The sequence below is a fragment of the Mesoplodon mirus genome (genome assembly GCF_964341445.2).
Source record: "Mesoplodon mirus genome assembly, chromosome: 18".
Classification (NCBI taxonomy): domain Eukaryota; kingdom Metazoa; phylum Chordata; class Mammalia; order Artiodactyla; family Ziphiidae; genus Mesoplodon; species Mesoplodon mirus.
This window is the reverse complement of record NC_138994.1, coordinates 15794296-15809763: the sequence shown is the minus strand read 5'-3', so window position 1 is coordinate 15809763 and position 15468 is coordinate 15794296. Positions and strand designations below refer to the sequence as shown.

The 15468-nt window shown below is 55.3% G+C and overlaps 1 protein-coding gene across 2 annotated transcripts in view; it reads right to left on the bottom strand.

Moving 5' to 3' along the window:
* Positions 1-15468, bottom strand: part of DNAH17 (dynein axonemal heavy chain 17) — a gene marked incomplete at its 5' end in the record, with an annotated part of 111651 nt that overhangs the window by 26335 nt on the left and 69848 nt on the right. For both annotated transcript variants that reach the window (XM_082602739.1, XM_082602740.1), the window contains 10 exons: positions 10-245; positions 532-724; positions 1509-1624; positions 1849-2056; positions 4419-4636; positions 4780-4875; positions 6492-6656; positions 7834-8067; positions 10176-10337; positions 11016-11282. In XM_082602739.1, coding sequence (XP_082458865.1) covers positions 10-245; positions 532-724; positions 1509-1624; positions 1849-2056; positions 4419-4636; positions 4780-4875; positions 6492-6656; positions 7834-8067; positions 10176-10337; positions 11016-11282 — 1895 coding nt within the window. The remainder of the gene's footprint in view (positions 1-9; positions 246-531; positions 725-1508; positions 1625-1848; positions 2057-4418; positions 4637-4779; positions 4876-6491; positions 6657-7833; positions 8068-10175; positions 10338-11015; positions 11283-15468) is intronic.

Sequence of the window (15468 nt, the reverse complement as noted above, 5' to 3'; positions counted from 1 at the left end):
GCCAAGCACCTCTTCTGTCCCAGGCAGATGGCCTTCAGCTTGCTGCCATATTTGTTTTTGATCCACTTGATGCCCTGCAGCTGGGCGTCCACGAAGAGGGGCCAGCGCTCCGTGTTGCACAGGATGGTGGCATTCTCTGTGGACATGCGGTCGCTGGGGAGCCCCTGGTTGTTCCAAGTGGCCACGTCTGCATCATCGGTCAGCAGGCTCAAGGGATCCAGACCTTCTGTGATGGGGATGGGGACCTGCCGAGGGGGCGACGTGGCCTTACTCACCGCTCAGCTGAAAGCGGCTCTCCGGGCACCACGTGGGCCGCCAGGCTGCGTGGGGGAAGACAGCCATTCGCATCGCCCTGAGGACCAGCTTGGAGCCCGGCCAGAAGGGATGTCGGCGTCGGCCTCGCAGGGCCACCGCCTATATCCTGAGTGGCTGGAGCCCCCATCGCAGGAACAAAGGTGCCATCTGGCTGGGGCTGCCCTGCCGGGGACCTCCCCAAAGGTGCTGAGTGATGAATGCGATAGGACCTCCTACCTTTAACTGCTTTATATAAGGGATCCAAAACCTCTCCATTAGCTCATTTCGATATTTCTTGGTGAAGTAGCCCACGTAGGAGACGAAGGCGGAAATCAGCAGGACGTCCCCACACAGTGTGACCCCCTGGCTTTTGAAGTTCTCCACCGATTCGGCCCAGCGGATGTTTTCTGACGCTAATCCTCCTACCAGCCTGAGATGGGGACAGGGGTCAGTGGGCAAAAGAGAAGCATGTGTGTCGGGTGGGAGAGAGGATGGACTGGAGGACCAGGAAAGGCGCGCCTCCACCTTTAACACGCCAGGGACCTTCCAGTTTCAAATCCTTACCCTGCTCAGCGGTTCAGGAAAAAACATGCTTTGGGGGAAGTTTTGGGCAATAAATGCTTGAGGGAAGCAAAACTAATGCTTTCTGGAGGCGGCTGGGAACGCCGAGTTTCCCTTCCCCAAGGTGCCGACGTCATGTGGATGCTGACGCTATCTGACCACATCACCCATGTGCCAAGGCTGCTGCCTGGACACCACTGAGCACGCGCTTTGGGCAGCGGGAAGTCCGGAGGCAGCCACCTGGCCCTGTGTGGGGTGGGGACTCCAGGGTGTGCCTCATGCTTCTCAGGCCACCGGCTCAAGGGCTGGTCCCTGACCCTAAATGGCACACCAGGAGTCTGAGAGTGTTGACAGGTTTGTGCTTGATTAGCCTGAGGTCTGGCTTTAGCATCCTCCAAGCAGCCTTCCTTGCCAGGGACCAAAAGACCACTTTACCTTGGTAGAGGTGAGTCCACATCCCACAGGAGGCCAGGCACGCAGCCTGGGGGTCTACCCAGGGTTTATCTTATCACTTTGTGCTCAGAAAGTGGGGGCTGGGGGCCTTGCTGCCTCCACCTGGGGCGTATCCCCCCCGAAAGGCCATTCTGTGGGCTCATCCCTTTCGGGGGGCGGTGTCTGAGGACAGGAGGGGTCCCTCGGAGGGAGTAAGGCACCTGTTAGCCAGCAAGATCACACTACTGGTGGCATCAGCCTCTTGCTGACACTTGATTTTCTCGGCTGTCGCTTTTTCAAATGCTGACGTCAGGTTGCTCAGGTTGGCGTTGAGCTCCTGAAGGAACAAGACAGACAGGCCCTGAAATCGGGCAACGCTGGGCATTCCCAGCTCTCCTCCCGGGAGGGCCAGGAACACGGCCGACGCCGGCAGCCTCCGGGGCGATCAGGCCCCCACATTGGCCCGTGTGCTCTTGCCCTGCTCCATAATTCATGGCAGCAGCTGTGCCGACCCCTCTCAAACGGAGACATGGACCAGCCGCGCCTGCCGACGGCACTCACAGCGATCTTGCTTTTGATGCGGGAGAGCTTCTCCTGCGCCTCGGCCAGCTCCGCGTTGGCCTCCTCCAGGGCCTGCCTCTTGGGGGCCACGTCGCAGTAGACCTCGTAGAAGCGGACGATGTTGATGCACCAGGAGCACAGGCCCGCGGCGGCCGTGGACTTGGAGCGGATGAACTCGGGGTCGAACGTCGGGTTGCCTTGGTAGGGCCTGGAGCAGGACGGCGGGTGCTGAGGACGCAGACCTCCCGCCACCCCCGTCCCGCCTCCAGCTCCGCATCCGTCCGCGGCTCTGGTCCCCGTTACCAGCAACAGGACCGGGAGCACATTTAACTTTGTTTTTTTGTATCTTAGTGATTATAGAAAGAAGAAGAAAGAAAAGAATGAAACCCAGAATTCTGGCCTCTGCAGTAGAATTTAGAAGGTGAAGGGCAATGGAAGTAGTGATTTCAAGTCCTATATTCTAGATGATGGAAGAAAACCTGTGTTTTTTTTTTAATCTCTCTGTTCCTGCTGCTTTATATGGCTGGTCTCATTTTCATTCTGCAACGACTCCAGTCCTAGGCAAGAAGCCTGGGGTTCGGGGGGGTCAGCAACTTGCCCAGAGTAACGCTGACAGGAAGTGTCGGAACCAGAGTTTCTTCACCAAGTTCTCACATCAGGGGCCGCGTGTCAGGTGCTTTTCTGAGCCCTGCCCATATGTCAGGTCCTGGAGCCGCCCCTGCTCTGGCACGTGTCCTCACGCCATCTGACTCTGGGCAACAGGCCCAGAGAGGCTGAGTGTCTCTCCCAAGGTGACACAGCTTGGACTGGGCAGTGCGAGAATTCACACGGAGCCAGGCTGCCCCAGAGGCCACCCCCGCTCCCCCGCACCCCCCACACACAATGGGCCACTTCTGCGTCCCCTCAGCTCAGTGCCCAGTTTTCAGGGATCACCAGTGAGGCTAAGACTCTAAGGATGAGACTTACAAGAGGTGATGTTAAAAAAAAAAAAGGGGTGACGATGTTATTGTACAAGAGGGATGAGGAAAAATGCCCGTAGATGCAGTTAAGATGCTCTAGAAACTAGAGCATCTTAACTAGAGTTTTTAAAATAATGGCAACGTCATTGAGCACAACAGACTGAGCTATCTGCAGGAAGAATTCTAAATGGACAATTCAAAATAATAACTGAAGTGTGATTTGAATTTAGGTGGGGAACACGGCCCATCACCTCCTCACTCTGGCATATTTTATGCTTCATTTAGGCAAAGAGTACAATGGGTCTGCGTCTTTTAAGCACACTCCAGACAGCATGGGGAGGTGGCAGTTGAGAAGTTTGGTGGGTGACAAGGAGAAGACATTTATCATGGCGTTATTTATGACGGCAGAAACGGAGACAGCCTAAACCCTCAGCAACACAGGTATAGTAAGTAAATTACGGTTCATCTGCAGCAAAAAAATCAAGCTGATCAAGTGTTTTGACAACATAGGGAAAAGTCTTTTTTCCCCCATGATGTTAAGTAAAAGATAAAAAGCAGAGCAGATAATTGCATATACACAGTATTCTTTCAACTACAGGGGAAAAAAACTTGAGAAAAAATACTGAAAGGAAATAGGCCAAATGTTGACACAGGCCGCTCCCTGGAGGTGTGCCTGTGTTTTTCTTGTCTTTTCTCTTAAACTTTAAACTACTCCTTAGTCATCAAATGTTTTTCGATCGTCCAGCCCTCTTCCTCAACAGATGGAGCTGAGAGAGGTTGGAGTCTCACCTGGGGTCATGCGAGGGGCTCCCTTTCTCAGTTGGGGTCAGGTCGGCCCTGAAATCGGGTTGCCAGGGGATGGCCAGGCAAAGAGTGTTCACAAGTGCAGTGCTCACCAATGCTAGCGCATTGGATTTATGGGGCAAAACGTGGAGGTCCCCCCTGTACACCCTTCCCAAGTCCCACTAGGACCCTTTGCTGGAGTGCTTGTACCTGGACAAATATCTCCTCAAGCAGCAAAATACAAAGAAGCTATAAGGGACTAAAAATACTACATGCATGCACAGTTGGGGCCAATTATGAACAAAAAGATACAAAAAAGCTAAAACCCAACTGCCTCTTCTGAGGTGTTGGAGCAAAAGCAGGGTCCTGTGCATGATCCCTGCACACGGCACCACCAAGGGGGTGGGCAGGCCACCTAAGCCCCCCCTCCGACCCCACCCACTGATCCACCCCTGGCCTCCCCCCATTTAAGGGATCAGCTCACCCCCCACCCCCCAAGCAAGGTTGGGGAGACAGAGGGTGATGAGGCTCCCCGCAAACTTGGCATCATGCTTCACCTTGACGCCTGGGCAGCTCAGGGGCAGGCAGATTCGCCCAGACTGCTGCCTGCTGTCTTTGGGGGTCACACCTCACTCTGTGCCACCCAAGACCCTGTGCCGCCCAAGACCCTGCCCACTCCAGCAAGCATAGACTTCCCTTGGGACCATGCGGTATGGGGCCAGGGGCAGGCGGGAGAAGATTCGGGACCACACAGTGCCTGGACGTGACGTGCTCCCAACAGGATGAGGACTGAGCTGACCCCAAGTGGGGAGCCGAGCCCCAACTCACTTAAATGCTTTCAGGCAGGTCTCGGGGATGTGCTCCTTGTCAAACTTTTTCAAGGAGTCCAGGAAGGTGTCCACTTTGCCCATCATGATTTTCGCAGCTTTCCAGCTCTTGTCCTTGGGGATCTTGCCCCCGGGTGCAGTCAGAATCATCACGGCGGCCGTGACATTGACCACGGCGTCTGGGGGGGACCCGAAGGACTTCAGCTCTGTCAGGTTGTTCTGCAAAGACAGACGGACAGACTAGAACGGGGATTTAGCCCCGAGCAGGACCAGAAGGCCCCCGGTGACGACCCCACGGCGTCTCCTCTCTTCCTCTCTTCTCAGGTGTCGTGATCCCCGTTTCTTCCCCCTCCTGCCCTCACCTTATTCAGAGTGTCAAGGGCCTCCTGCGCGGCCAGTAGGGCCGGCTCTGCCTTGGCCAGGTCTGTTTCACAAGCTTTTTGTTTCTCAGCAACATTCTGGAAGGAAGACAGATGGGAAAGATGGATGCAGGGGTCCGTCTGGGTGGCGTGTGTGAAGGGGGGGCCCTGGGCGGTGTGAGGGGCAAGGAGGGATGAGGAGGGGGGAGGAGGGGAGTCGCCCTTCGCTCTTGCTTGCTGGGTCACCGTGTGAAGCCCGCTTTTCCCCGCCCTGCCTCCTTTGCCCCAAAACACTCAGGTTAGAAGGAGCTGGGTGTCAGCTGACCTGGGATTCAGGAAGGGGAACCGTTCCTTCTCTTGGCTCCAGCTTCCAGGACCAGAGGGGAAACCTGGGGCCACACAGGCCACTCCCTGGCTTTGAGGCCTTATTTCTTGGTGCCACTGTGTCATCCCTCCAGGATGGACCATTTCAGAGGTACAGCCCATCCTCCCCTTAAAGTGAGAACATCTTCATTCACGCATGCATGCATTCATTCATTCATGCATGCATTCGCTCTTTGGCTCAGGAAGAACCCCTCTGAGCCTTCAGGCACCAGGCAGAGAGACCGGGAGAAGCTTGGTACCTATCAATCAGGAGTAGCATCTGCGTGACAACAGAGGTGAAGAAGCCAGCCAGGGCTGGGAGCTTTTGCTGGGCAAGGAGGGAGGAGGACAGAAAGAAGAGGGTCTCTCTGCAGAAAACCTCCTGGAGAAGCCCATTCCATACCTTACATTAGGGACGTGTGGGACATGACTCAGGGAACAGGGCATGGAAGGCACGGACTTGGCCAGTGGTGCTGGGAAGCTCCAGGCTTCCCTGGAGCATGCCTGATTGGGCCATTTCTGGATCAGGGGTTGGAGAGGGGTGGGCACCCAGATGTTAACAGCTGCATGTGAGTATCAGATGGCAGGTCCCTGAGTTCAGGGTGCAGGTGTGGGTCCTGGCTTGGATCCTGACTATGTCACTTGCTAATTTTGAGACCTCGGGCGCATTGCCAACCACCCTAACAGGACTGTGGTCATGCAGGTTACAACGAGGGATGCAGCAGGGCTCCTGGCTACCCGACCTGGCCCGGGACCGGCCGCACTCCAGCTCTGGTGGGAAGGGAAGGGCTCAGGTCCCCCTCCTGTTGGCCTTGGAAGGAGGCCGTCTCAGGCAAAGAAATGACTTGCTGCTGTCCTCCCTCTCAAGAGACAGCAGACAATGACTGGGACTCTTAATTTAGACACTCACACAGGTGCATGACTAATGACAAAAAAGGCACGCAGGAAAAGGCGATGAGAAATCAACCCAAGCACATGAACCTTCAGCGTGGAGCCCACAGGGCCAGTGGCACTGGAACATCTCGGGGCTCCAGGTGCAGCAAATCTGAGGACCAGGGCTCCGAGGAAGGCTTCTTAAGCCTTAACATGCTCACAGGCCACCGGCATCTCACTAAGATGCAGACCCAATTCAGCAGAGCTGGGGCCTGGGAACCCGCATTTCTTACCAGCTCAGGAGATGCCACTGCTGGGGCCTGGGAGGGCAGCCCTCTGCCTAGCTGGGGGCCCTGCGCTTGGGAGAGATGTCCTCCCTGCGGGGTTCCTGCTGGTTTGCCCAGGCCCATAGGAGATACTGGCCACCAGGGGAAGGGGCCCAGCTGAGCAGAGCCACATGCCGCTGCCCGTCTGCCCACCTTGTTGATGACCTCCACCTTGATTTCTTCCTCATCAGCAATGGCTTTCTCTTTGCTGACTTTCTCTGTTTCCACACCCACCACGTGGATCAGCTTGTCCGCATTCTCGTTTTTCTGCTTGAGCTCAGCCTCCTGAATTGCCAGCTTGGCTTTTAAATCATCCACCTAGAGGAGGATGTAAGAGACAGGCAGGCTGGGGCCCCGGCCACCACACGCTGCCCCCTGCTCGGCCAGGCTGGTGGCCATGGGAGCCGCGGGGCCGAGCAGAACAGCAGGCCTGCCGGTTGCTTACCACTCCCTGTGACGCATTTCTAAGTGCTTTTTCAGCTTCTCCAAGGTAAGTATTTACTGAGCACCGACTGTGTACACAGGGTCGCAAGTATAAGACCCATTCCTGTTGTTCAACGGGGTGGCAATCAAGGTGGCCGGATAAAAACAATGTCAGCAGAGGCAGGGTGCTGAGGAGTTCTGGGGAGGCTGGCGGGGCTGTGAAAGTCTGGAGCCGGGGATAAAAAGCTCCCTCGGGCACTCGGGTGAGGCCCTAGGCAGCCAGGCAGAGGGAGTTCTGGGAAGTGGTAAGTGATGGGCTGAGACACCCTTCCCCATCTGGATGCTTTCTAGCACGAGGCCATGCCGTTGCTGTAACCGCCCTCCCCTGGGTGCATTTCCTGTGTCCCAGGACCACTCCCAGAAGGTACCTTTGGGGAAAAAGAAACGCTTGCTGAGCCGGGCTTCTCCCTTGTTCCTATCCAGGGAGGGAGCAGGCTGCTTCTTGGCTCCAGCAAGCTCTGTCCAAGGAATGGACAGCCCCACCACCGTGTTCCCCTCTCCGCCCCCATGGGGTGGTCTTGGCTCCATGCAGCAGCCTGTGTCAGGGGCCACCCTCCACCTGTGCTTTTGCAGCTCCAAGGCCTGCGGTAGCTGTTTACCAGGCTCCCGCGGAGACGCCAACAGTGGGCAGTAAAGAGGGAGCCGGGGCTACACCACGGAGGATATTTAAAACCACGCAGAAAACTTAAAAATTAACATGGCATGAAAGTACGGCAGATGCTCTTCCATCTGGGCACCGCAGTGTGAACGGGGCTCCGGGATGGACCCGCCTCCACGGGCTGCACTTGACTGGATGAGCAAACCCCACCAGACGCGGGACCCCCGGGAAGCACCCGACGTAACATTGGCACCTGGAAGGCGTTTGGGATCCACCGTCTAGGTTAAAACACGTATACCTGCTGTAGTTTGCCAGTGGAAGTTTCTCCAAGGCAGGGGTCCCAGTCCCCTTACTTTGTGTCACATGCCTAGGGGAAGGTTCTGGAAGCACATCCCGAGGCCCCAGCTCTCCTACCTGAGAGGCTGTGCTCTGCAGCTTCATCAGCCCGTTCTCCAGCCTCTCGATTTTGGCGACCAGCTCCATCCTCTTCTTGGCCAGTAGGTTCTGGTACAGTTTGATCTGCTCCAGGAAGGTTTTGGGCGTGGTGTAGTTGTAGCGCCTCTCGGTGGCGAGGTACACCTTGGACATCTCATTGACGGTCGTGTGCACGTAGGACATGAACAGGCTGATGGAGGCCTTAACTTCTGGCTACAAAGACAAGACAGAACCATTCATTCCCCGGTGCCCTGATGGAAGAGGAGGCTGCTGGCCACAGTGGACCACAAGGTGGGTTCCCTTCCTCGCTGAGGATCCTGGATGAGTGGTACCCCCTCTGTCAACCTTGGCAGTTCAGCTGTCAAATGAGGCTCAAGACAACAAGGCCTACAGGGCTCCCATGGGCGATGGTGGTATTGCACCACCAAGGGGCCCAGTCAGAGCCAAGGTTATTACTGTTCTCTCTCTGACTCACACACTTGCATATGCAACATGCTTGAATAACCAGGTATTTCTGCAAGCATTTATCGGACATTTCCTGTTCCAGGCCCTGGGGTTTTAGTAACTCCTTTCCCAGCCCCCTCTGGCCCGCGTCCACGCCAGGGTCACAGCCCCACCACCTGGGCCTGCCCCACCTGCCTGAAGACAGGCACTGGGAGCTTTGCCCCAGGAATTGTTCAAGGGATATTAACAGTAATTCAGGTTAATTTGGGAATGTGTTCATCTGACACATGCTTCTTCGGCATCTACTCTGCAGCCCTCGCTGGTGCCAGTGGTGGGGCCATTCGCCGGTCCCAGGAGACCCCCGCCTCTACAGGCACTCGGGGTGTGGAGGACACGTGATGGCGGCATTTCTGGGAAAGGCCCGGCTTGCAACTGAATGCTCTAACAGTGATAAGCGGGGGGCTTTACCCATCTTTAAAAACTAGGGAAGAGGTTAATTTCAGGCTTATTTTATTCCACTTAATAACCGAATATGTGTTCAAAATAAAGCAGACACGATAACCACGTGGGATTTATTCTAGGCCTGTGTATCACTTGCATCAGCTGGGTCACAGGTTAATGCCCATTTATAGGCCGCCAATGAGCACAAACGATGAATGCGGGCACCCTCTTTCAATAAAAGAAAGACACTGTAGGGACTTCCTTGGTGGTCCAGTGGTAAAGAATCCACCTTCCAATGCAGGGGATGTGGCTTCGATCCCCGGTCAGGAAACTAGGATCCCACATGCCACGGGACAACTAAGCCCACAGGCAACGACTGAGCTCGTGCGCCTCAACTAGCGAACCTGTGAGCCGCAAGCTACAGAGCCCACGCGCTCTGGGACCTGTGGGCCACAACTAGAGAGAGAAAACTCACATGCCACAACTAGAGAGAAGCCCATGCACCACACTGAAGAGAAGCCCGTGCGCCACAAAGAAGATACTGCGTGCCGCAACTAACACACGACCCAGCCAAAAAATAAAACAAACAAATAAATAAAATGTTAAAAAAAAGAGCCTTAAAAAAAAAATAAAGACACTGTCAAGGAAAAGGAAAAAAAAAAAAAGGGAAAAAAAAAAAAGAGAAAAAAAAAAAAAGAAAAGAAGGCTTATATCACCCGGTCCTACTTGTCATGCCCTATAAAAGGCAGGTCAACCGCCTGGAGGGGTGGGATGGGGAGGGTGGGAGGGAGGGAGATGCATGAGGGAAGGGATGTGGGAACAGATGTATATGTATGACTGATTCACTTTGTTATAAAGCAGAAACTAATAAAAAATAAATAAAGAAAGAAAGAAAGAAAGAAAAAAAAAGAAAAAAGAAAAAAAAAAAAGGCAGGTCAAAGGTGAGGCAGCGGCCCTGGGCAGGGCCCTGGGGGCAGAGCCATGCTGGAGCCCAAGGCAAGAGGACAAAGTGTGCGCCTGTACACACTTAGCAAAGTACATACGGGCTCTACAGTCGGCTCCAGTCAGGGACTATGTCCAAAGCCCGAGCGGCTCAATCTGTTTGCATGTGGGATCCCCCGGAACCAGCCCTGTGGGCCCGTGGCCGCATGAGGCCCGGAACACCCAGCTGATTGAAACGACCATTTCCCTGGCACAGTAACTCGGGGCCAGAAAACCAACAAACGGCAGCCTGTCTTTGTTTACAATTTTGATACTTTTGAGCATTTCAGCATTAATGTTGATTTTTTAAAATACTGCATTAAAACATCACCGATCTTGAGTAAGTTTTTGGTGCCCCCTTAAGTTTTGCACCCAAGGCGAGTGCCTCAGCTGCCTCACCCTACTCCCGGCCCGAGGCGGGGCCCTCCCTCCCGGCTCTGTGTCTCGTGATTCACCTGAATCCCCTTGGTGTCCTCAAGGAAGCGAGTGCTGACGGACACCAGGGCGTCCTCTGGCCACTCATGGAACCAGTCGATGGCTGTGCAGTTGACCACGGCAGGGAATTTTCTTGCTCGTACACGCAGGACGGAGCCCACGGGGGAGAAACACAGGATCACCTAGAAGTGGACACAGTTGCTGCTGGTTGGGGGACGGCGGTGCTGGGGCCGAATCACGCTGCTTTTGCAGAAAGCCCCATTAGAAGGAAAAGCTCTCTGCATGGTGTCTGTCTCCAAGTGCGGGGGTAGGGAGGACATTCCCAGGTCCGGGCTGGCAGTGTGGCCATTGCATCACGATGTGAGGGTGCAGGGGAGCCCCGAGCCCTCCTGAGGTGGCCCCACAAAGGGGGAAGGAGGGCTGGGTGCAGGAGGGAGTGGGGCGTGGGCAACCACACTGGGTAGGTGAGGTCCCGGAACAGGGAGGACTATGGTCCTTTAGCAGGTCTGGTCCTTGGCGGGGAGGGAGGAACGAGAGCAGGGCCAGCTGTCCTACTGGTCACGGATGAGGAGGGAGAGAAGGACCCAAAGTGCTCTCGGTCTAACTTGGATAGCTCAGCCAGCTTCCCCAAAGGGGAATGCTGAAGGTCAAGGTGAACTAATCTATTTCAACGTGCTCTCTGGGGCGGGGATGTGCACGTAGAAATCACTTCTTTCGGCCACAAGGCTCTTCTAACACCACACCTCCATCAGGCGGCCCACCATACTCTCCTAACAGTTTTCCATTTCCTCTGCGGAAACAGCCCCTAACTCCCCGCCGAGTGAAGAACCAGCCCTTAGGCAGTCCCCGGGACCCCCTACCTTCAGGTGCCTGCGCACTTTCTCAATGAAGAATTTCCAGCATGCCTCCCGAGTGTCCGTCAGGCCCAGGGACTTCACTTGCGGCCGCATGGAGGAGATGATGTTCTCCACCTCATCATCTGTAAACAGCCCCGGGATCTCCCCCGAGGCCAGCAGGTCATTGATCAGCACCAGAAACTGCTCCTCGGCCACCTGGGAGTCCGTCATCAGGAACACCGAGGGAACGTTCTTCACGGCTGACTTGATGTACTGGGCACCGAGGTCGAGCTGGACCCGAGGAGGACACCCTCAGAGGTCTTGCCAAGAAGATGCTCGTGTAGGAGCATCTTCCACCACCACCCAGACGGGGGCACCCAGAGATCAGCTCCATAAGAAATGGGCCGGGTCCGTAGATGGAGACCCAGGGCCTTCAGTGGAGGACAGCCAGGCTTATGGCGGCTCTACTCGCCACAGGTCCAAAGTGGAAGCAACCCAGGCGTCCCTCAATGGATGGATGGATAAACACAATGGGGTCCATTCACACAGTGGGATATTATTCTGCCTTAAGAAGGAAGGAAATTCTGACCGTGCTACAACACAGAGGAACCTAGAAGACATTATGCTGAGTGAAATCAGCCAGTCACAAAAGGACAAATAGGACTTGTCCTCATGTGAGTACAATTCCACTCATACGAGGTCCCTGGCAGAGTCGGATTCATGGAGACAGAAAATAGGATGGTGGGTGCCAGGGGCTGTGGGGAGCGGGCAGGGGGAGTTAGTGTTTCATGGGGACAGAGTTCTGTTTGGGAAGATGAGAAAGTTCTGGAGATGGATGGTGGGGATGGTGGCACAATTATGTGAACGTATTAATACCACTGAATGGTGTGGTTAAAATGGTAAATTTTGTGTTGTGTACGCTTTACCGCAAAAAAAGGAATAAAAAGCTTAAATGAAGACCCTGGAAGAGGCCCCAAATAAATACACCACAGGCTGGGAGGGGGAGGCTGGAAAGAATGAATAAGCCTCGAAGTATTGCCTCTGCTTCTCATAACTCCTACCACATTACTAGTAGGTTTTAAAGAAATAACTTGACAAAACAATTGCATGGTAATTCTGGATGAATAAATGAAGGAGAATAGTAAAAAAAAAAAAAAAGCATGTTACAGAGCAGTATGAATAGCTTGCTATGTTTGAAAAGTATGCCAATTTACATGTATAACTTGTAAATATATATTAAAATGTCTGTCAGTGTCATCCAAGTATGAATGTGAATTTTCAGGGATTTGGTGATTTGCTTTTCTTTACTGTCTAATTTATTTTTTATTTTTTTTTGCTGTACGTGGGCCTCTCACTGTTGTGGCCTCTCCCATTGTGGAGCACAGGCTCTGGACGCGCAGGCTCAGCAGCCATGGCTCACGGGCCCAGCCGCTCCGTGGCACGTGGGGTCCTCCCAGACCAGGGCACGAACCCGTGTCCCCTGCATCGGCAGGCGGACTCTCAACCACTGTGCCACCAGGGAAGCCCTTTACTGTCTAATTTTTAAAGAAGACCTGAGAGCCTCTGTAATTATTTTAAAGGCTTTAAAATGTCCATTGTAGGCATCCCGAGTAGCTCTCTTCTGCCCTTTGGAAGCAGCACACCTCCCTGACATCTGTTCAGAGAGAAACATCACCAAGGTCCCTCAGCTGGAGTTGACAGGGGTATAACTGGGGTCAAAAGGCAAGCTCCAAATTCCAGGGTTTTTGGACAAGCTTAAAAAACAAATCAAAGGGAAGCCCTGAGCCTGGGAGAGCAGAGGCCTCAGGTGGGATCCGAGCCCTGGTTGCGCCCTTGGGCATGGCCTCCAAGGCAGGTCCTACTTGGAGAGGCAGCGGGGCCTTGGTGTTGAGACACATCACTCTTCCCATTTTACAGTCCATCATGGATGTGGGCTGGGGGCCGACAACGCCAGAATCAGCCGTACGTATCTAAACGCGGGAGCTTCACTGCGTGCGTGAGCCCGGCGGTCGTCCTGGGGGAGGCGAGTGTGGCGATTGCACAACAGAGGGCAGCTCCTGGCTGGTGCGGGCTCAACTGGCACTGCTGTCATGCTGACCCCTGAGCGTTCCTCCCTCCTGTGGTTTGGGAATGAACGAATTTGGGAAGGGCCGCGAAGTTCCACCAGGTTCAGCTTTTGAATCCGGTTCGACTGGCTGAGGCAAGGGATCTGCTTGGAGCGAGGGAAGCTAGTTGCTGCAGGGACCCAGGTCAGAGCGGAAGGTTCTGGAAAGACCGATGGTCCCTAAAGGCCGAGGGCCAGCGTGGCGGCCCCGGGCCTGCAGCACTGCTTTTCCCCCTATCCCGCTTGCCCCTCTCCTGGAGAATCGGGGTTCGCCGCGCCTTCTGGCCGCTGCCCTTTCTCTTTGGCTTCTGCTCCCGGGCTCTCTCCTGGGACCCCCAGGGGAACCTCCTCCGGCCGAGACCTCAGGGCCTCTCCTCGGCCGCAGCCCACTGTCCTGCCTGGAGCCTCTGCGGCCTCAACTGTCGTGAAGCTCGGCCCTCTCTGGCCTTCCTGCTGTGGCACTTGCTCCGTCCCTGCTGACCGCTGCTCCGGCCCGCGGTCCTCGTCCTGCCTGCCCCGGGATCCCGTTCTCCTCAGCCTCTGCACCTCTCTGGCATGGACTCTGCCACCCCCACGCGCTCAGGCTGAGGGGCCGAGATCTCCACCTGCCGCCCTCTCCTGCACGTCCCCGCCCCACAGGTCCCAGTGCGCCGTGGCCGTCTCCTGCCAGGTGTCCCCTCAGTTCCTCCGACGCCCACGCCCATGAGGCCGCACATTATCTTGGTTTCTCCGCACTGGAGTCCTGGCCGCCTGCGCCCCCCACCCAGTCCCCCCGTCCTCAGCTCCTGTCTGCTCGAGGGAGACATCGTGTCAGTAATTGCTCCAGCTGCCAACGTCACGGTCAGCCCCACGAGCTCAGCTCCGGGGGTCCCCTCCTCACTCACCATCGAGGAGGAGGGAGCGGGTCCGGACAGCGGCACCCGAGGATGTTAAAGACCGCCTGCGTCTGGGTGCATCTCGGGACCGGCGGTAACAGAGCGGGGTGCACACTCCCCTCTCTAGCCGGGACACACTTCCGGGGCCCCTCGCAGCCGTCGTCATTGCCGGCAGAGACGAAGGAACCAGGAGCCCAGGTTGGGGGTGAGTCTCAGGGAAGAGGGTCGAAGAGGTGTGGCCAGGGGCGCCCTCCTCCTCCTGCCTTGCCGGCTGCAGGAAGGCAAGCGCTCGCCCCGCCTGCCCCTCCCCAGTCAGCATTTGCTGAAGGTCGAGGGGGCCGCCCAAGCTGCTGGGACATGGGCCTGGCCCCTCACTCAGCTTAAAGCATTTCTCCAGAGGGTCCAGCCCAGCTCTCTGGGCTACTACTCGGGCCTCGAGAAGAGGGCTCACAGAAGTCAAAAGCATGCCACTGCCTGGCCGGGGGACCCAGCAGGTGGGAGTCCAGCTAAGGTCCCATTCCTCCGGTCATTGCAGGGCAGAGCGCTCGCCCACGACGAGGGTCTCGCTCCGTCTCTCCCTCCTCCCTTCTTGTTGCACTGCCTGGTTGCAGCCTTCGTGGGGTCACCGGGGCTCCTGTGGTACCCCACTACCCGTCACCCCCGAGCGATCTCTGCTGTCTTCAAGCCATCCTCCACTCTGTCCCAGAACACCACCAGATCCTGCCCCTCCTCTGCGCAAATGACCTTGACAGTATCTTGTTTTCTTGGGACCAAGTCCAGGGTTTTCCATGAGGCACACGATGGCCCTTGGGTTTGGATCCTGACCCTTTTCCCGCCGCGTCTCCAAACTCCAGTGGGTGCTCGTGGCTTATGGTACGACTTTATAATAATGTTACATCATCACGTACGCATCTGTTACGCTAATAACGTATACATTGTTAACTTCTTACTGTGACACTATCATTAGAACAATAATAATACATCTTATAACTGCTCAGGAGTCTGCTTCCCCTAATATGACGCAAGGTCTGACGCAAGGTCCTACAGCCCCGTTTAGGGCTGCCCTTACTTCCGAATCCACAGAAGCTACTTAATAAATAACAAATATAATAATAAATACCTAATAAATGATAACAAATGAGGAGTACAAACCCAGTTCATCACGGGCGTAGGAGCAATGAATTGTGATGAAACATCACAGAGTTGCTGCAGCTAATGCCAGGGGATGAAACAGCAGCTGCCACAGTCGGCCCCAAAGTGAGGCCAACAAAATCCTCACAAGGACAGAGCAAAGAGTATGATGCAATCAAGAAAACAAAGCAACACGATGAAGCTAACAGACTAGAAACTTCTCCAGTGGAGACAACTCAGTACAACTGTACAGCTCCAGATGCGAGGATTCTAACCACCCTGAGTGCCCTCGGGGAGTCAGTGCAAACCCACTCGCTCGGCTTGGCTGAGCACCGCTAAGACCCACGACGCGCCGGTTCAGTTCAGG